This window comes from Odontesthes bonariensis, chromosome 20, assembly GCF_027942865.1.
Source record: "Odontesthes bonariensis isolate fOdoBon6 chromosome 20, fOdoBon6.hap1, whole genome shotgun sequence".
NCBI lineage: Eukaryota > Metazoa > Chordata > Actinopteri > Atheriniformes > Atherinopsidae > Odontesthes > Odontesthes bonariensis.
This window is the reverse complement of record NC_134525.1, coordinates 5,729,367-5,734,465: the sequence shown is the minus strand read 5'-3', so window position 1 is coordinate 5,734,465 and position 5,099 is coordinate 5,729,367. Positions and strand designations below refer to the sequence as shown.

Here is a 5,099-nt window from a genome sequence, read left to right as displayed (position 1 = left end):
ATCTGGCCTTTATGGAAGAGTGGCAAGACTAAAGCCATTTCTCAAAGATATCCATAAAAACTCTCGTTTAAAGTTTGCCACAAGCCACCTGGGAGACACACCAAACATGTGGAAGAAGGTGCTCGGGTCAGATGAAACCAAAATCGAACTGTTTGGCCACAATGCAAAACGATGTGTTTGGCGTAAAAGCAACACAGCTCATCACCCTGAACACACCTTCCCCACTGTCAAACATGGTGGTGGCAGCATCATGGTTTGGGCTGGCTTTTCGTCAGCAGGGACAGGGAAGATGGTCAAAATTGATGGGAAGATGGATGGGGCCAAATACAGGACCATTCTGGAAGAAAACCTGTTGGAGTCTGCAAGAGACCTGAGACTGGGACGGAGATTTATCTTCCAACAAGACAATGATCCAAAACATAAAGCCAAATCTACAATGGACTGGTTCACAAATAAACGTATCCAGGTGTTGGAATGGCCAAGTCAAAGTCCAGACCTGAATCCAATCGAGAATCTGTGGAAAGAGCTGAAGACTGCTGTTCACAAACGCTCTCCATCCAACCTCACTGAGCTCGAGCTGTTTTGTAAGGAAGAATGGGCAAGAATTTCAGTGTCTCGATGTGCAAAACTGATAGACATACCCCAAGCGACTTGCAGCTGTAATTGCAGCAAAAGGCGGCGCTACAAAGTATTAACGCAAGGGGGCCGAATAATATTGCACGCCCCACTTTTCAGTTTTTCATTTGTTAAAAAAGTTTGACACATCCAATAAATTTCATTCCACTTCACGATTGTGTCCCACTTGTTGTTGATTCTTCACAAAAAAAATAAAATTTTATACCTTTATGTTTGAAGCCTGAAATGTGGCAAAAGGTTGAAAAGTTCAAGGGGGCCGAATACTTTCGCAAGGCACTGTATTTCCTCCTTGGAATTTTGTTAACACACACCTAAATGCTCCAGACCAGCAAACTCACAAACCTTGAGATGTTCTCACTTACTGATTTAATCATTGCATTGATCAGCAACACCTGGCTGCTACTTAGCCTACTGTCTGTATTCATGTGGGGTAATTCTTTAGACTTTGTTTTGGTAAAACAGAAATGACAAAGTGTACTATATCTGATGTTGCTGTTCATATGAGCATCTATTTAACAGCAAGAGCATGCGTTGTTCGAATCTCAGCTGGGGCCTTTCTGTGTGGAGTTTGCATGTTTCCCCCCGTATATGTGTGGGTTCTGTCCGGGTACTCCGGCTTCCTCCCAGCGTCCAAAAACGTGCTTGTTAGGGTATTTGCTGACTCTAAATTGAATCTAAAATTACATCTAAATTGCCCAATGACAACATTGACAGCGTGACCAAAGAATTGGATTAAGCGGGTATAGAAAATGGATGGGTGATCTGTAAAAATGGTTGCTTTCACATCTGAATATGAGAAACTCTGACTTTTTTCCTGTAAGGTGAAAGCTCAACAATTAAACTATTGTGTAAAGGCTAAAGTCTGCACTCCATAGAAAGGCTGACAAATAGAGCCGCACGACTGAGGTTTTAGAATGATTTATTGAAGTCACAGCTGCAGTTTTAAGAGGATGTACTGATCAAGCAAATACTTTCAAAGAGACACACGTGAATCCCAGTCCAGTCAAGGCTCCCATCAGAAAACCAGTCACGCACTTATATCAGTTTCCATGTGCATTTTCAGAAATGCTCAGATATGCGCTTCAAGTTTGCAAAAGCATAAATAAATAAGGCAACATTAAAAATATAGTTTACCTACATAGACTATAATAAATATACACTGTTGCAAAGAACACAGTTGTTGTTTTTTTACATCACAGTGCAGCATATTCAAGGCAACAATAACAAGTTATACAACACATACAGAAAAATACATTCAGTATAGTCATCTTTGTAACATGAACATAACATAATCGACTCTACTTTTATTGTCTGGTGTGCATGCTAAAAGTAAGAGTTGGTAACACCAACATGTGCAAATTCTCACAAATATACCCACACAAACCACAAATTTACAAGAAATTGAATGAAAATAAGCAGACGTTACAAGCTATAGTGGAATGCATGGCCTCTGTGGTAGGCCTGTTTTGGCAATAATCATCATGTAGAGAATATAAAGGGAGTTTATTTTCATCTCTCTTTGTTGCTATGCTTCGAAGAGAGATTATAAATGATAACGCTACCAAAAGCTCAGAGCTTATTGGTGAAAATTTATGAAGGAATGAAGGAAATGCCATGAAAAAAATCAAATATATCAGAAAACAAAAAGAGAAAAACATGAATGTGTGTGGAAATCTACAGGCAAACGATAAACAGAAAAACAGCAGATGTTTTCATTCATTTTCACATGTATTCATTCTTTTATATATCCTCTTATTTCCACATTTCTGTTCTTTTTCTTTAACAAATATATTTTTTTGTGGCCCTCCTATTATTCTATCCAAATCAAGCTAAAAAAATACTAATTTAAAGCAGAAATGCATCATGTTATTTAGAAAATGTGCCTGAGAAATACATTAACATGTATTTGAACACAGCTGGACTGGTGTTCTGTACATCCAGTGTAATGTTTTCTTACCCTGTGAGTCATTTTACAACCATGCCGATCGATCATTTATGATGACATTCAACAAATTTTGTGCTTGAGCATCATAAAAAACAGGATGGACATGAGAAATCACAAAGACAGAAAAGTGAACTTTGTTGCTTGTGCTCTTGCTTTTTCATCTTCACAGTAATCTAGTTTGATGTCAGTGCTCTCATCCTCATAAAAACAAATAGCATTTTCCTAAATTTCTGCACCGACTCAAGTAAAATACCACTAAAGTTTGATGTTAAGGCTTTTATCTCATATCTTAAAAAAAGTAAACATTGCTGGGATTTTTGTATATTTTTTGATAGTCTAAACAAAGAGAGGAAATGTAAATGTCTGTGTATTTGCACATTGTCTGATTACTCTGTCAAACATGGAGGTAGTGTGTCATAATCTCATTGTTAGTTGAGCAGGATGATGCGGTATTTATGTTCTGACATTTCAAGACCTCATCAACACTTAGTTATGAAAGTAACTTCCAGTAGTGAATGATGATAGATCAGATAGATAGATAGTGTGTGTATGATTTTACATGCATGCTGGGCACATTGGCTCCCAATTGCACTTTAGAACTGTCACTACAGAGTAAAATAGCATTTGTATACAGGACTGCGCTCTATGTTACAAGGTGGACACCTACCTCTTAAGCAACTTGATTTAAGAAACCAGTTTATCAATCATTTACAGCAGTCCAGAGTGATTACAGCTCAAACCCCCAAAGTCCGTTTTTTGTTGAAATAATTTCAGGCTGTGTTTTCAAGGTTGTAGCTCTGCAAACATTTTATGCACAGATCACAAACACAAGAGAGCGTTTGAGCAGCAGAAAATCTCTTTGAAGGTTTTTCTCATCTCTTGGCTGCGAAAAGCATAGATGATGGGGTCGATGACGGAGTTGCACATGATGAGGATGAGGTACATGTTGAAATGGGACATGAAACAGGTGCAGTAGGGGTTCCTGGGGCAGGTGATCATGAGGATTAGGTGGAGGAAAAAGGGCGCCCAGCACACCACAAACACCCCAAGGAGGATGGTGAGGGTGATGGCGCCCTTCATGTTGGCTCGCTGCTGGATGGGTGCGTTGCCCGGCAGGGCTGCGATTCGCTTCATGTGCAAACGCGCCAGCAGGAACATGTGGACGTAGAGCGACGCCATGAGTACCAGCATGGTGAAGAACATGGTGATGAGGCATATGAGCACTGTGGTGCTCTCTGAGTAGATGATAAACAGGATGCCGGACACGATGCAGGACGTCCAGATGCTGCTGATGACCAACATTGCTCGCCGCAGGGTGACAATGTTGTGATATCGCAAGGCGTAGAAGATGGTGATATAGCGGTCAACGGCGATTGCCAGCAAGCTGCAAATGGATGCTAAGAGAGAGCTGCAAATCATAGAGTCAAAGACATTGTCCATACTTTTTATCAACGTGACGGGGATGGTCAGGCGGCCTCCATTGATGAGTGCTATGACAATAGTCTCTGAGGCATTGGAGACACTCACGAGCATATCAGCAACCGCAAGGCTGCAGATGAAAAAGTACATTGGTGAGTGAAGATTCTTGTTTTTGATAATAGCAGCAACAACCAGAAGGTTCTCGAGCAGGCTGACAATGCCCAGTGTGAGGAAAACCTCTGTGGAAATAAGCAGCTGCTCGTAACATCCTGCCGATGAGTCCTTCTCCTCCTCGGAAAAGTCTTTGTCAAGAGGCGAATTGCCTGAGGTGAGGCTCCTGTTGTGGATCAATCCATGTTGTTCTGTGGAGTTCATATTGGCTCCTTTAAACTCCCTGCTCCTCCGGGGTAGGTCTTGCTTCTCTTTGTTGTTATATGTCCATCTAGTTCGCCAGTGTTAAAATCTCCAGCCTGTTATCTTCTGGACAACATTGGCACCCTTGGAGAAGAATGAACAAGTGTTTCTTTCCTTTTTCAATCTTCAGACTTCCCAAGAGAGACAGCTTTCTCAACCAAAGACAACCTCACTGCTCTGGAGTAGTGAGAGGTGAAAATAAATGTTCTCTAAACGATGTGAGAAAAGACAAGTTAAAGGAGTGAAGCAGAAAACCTGTGTGAGGCTCATAAACAGTGAGCAGGAACATGAGATGCAGAGTGCAGCAGCTCGCTGTTTGACTGCAGGCGGATCATCACTTCACACTCAGCTCTCCGTCTCTTTCTGTCTCTCGCTGCTATTATACCGGGCACACACACCTCCCCCGCGCTCTTCTGTCCTATCTGCTCTCCAATAAGGCAGGGGGAGGAGCAGAGTGTGGGCTGACACATGAATGGAGATTTTAAATGAATCGAATGTTGCTACGCCACCATCATTATCGTTCGTAGGGCGATTAGAACATGAAATGGAGAAATATATTTTTCACATAGCACTGAAAACATTCAACATTGAACAAGGGGTAGAGATATGCAAATTTTATTTGATTAATAAATATACCCAGCCATCATGTCCATGTGGGGCCCATAAGGTTTAAATTTGGGCTGCA

General features: G+C 41.2%; 1 protein-coding gene across 1 annotated transcript; it reads right to left on the bottom strand.

Moving 5' to 3' along the window:
• Positions 1-1,550: 1,550 nt before the first annotated feature.
• Positions 1,551-4,753, bottom strand: mc4r (melanocortin 4 receptor). Its single transcript, XM_075452704.1, has one exon. It carries the CDS (start codon positions 4,373-4,375, stop codon positions 3,401-3,403), a length of 975 nt encoding a protein of 324 aa, XP_075308819.1. The 5' UTR covers positions 4,376-4,753; the 3' UTR covers positions 1,551-3,400.
• Between the last annotated feature and the right edge of the window lie 346 nt (positions 4,754-5,099).

Coding starts and splice junctions, on each gene's coding strand:
- mc4r (XM_075452704.1), bottom strand. CDS start 4,375: ATGAACTCCACAGAACAACATGGATTGATCCACAACAGGAGCCTCACC.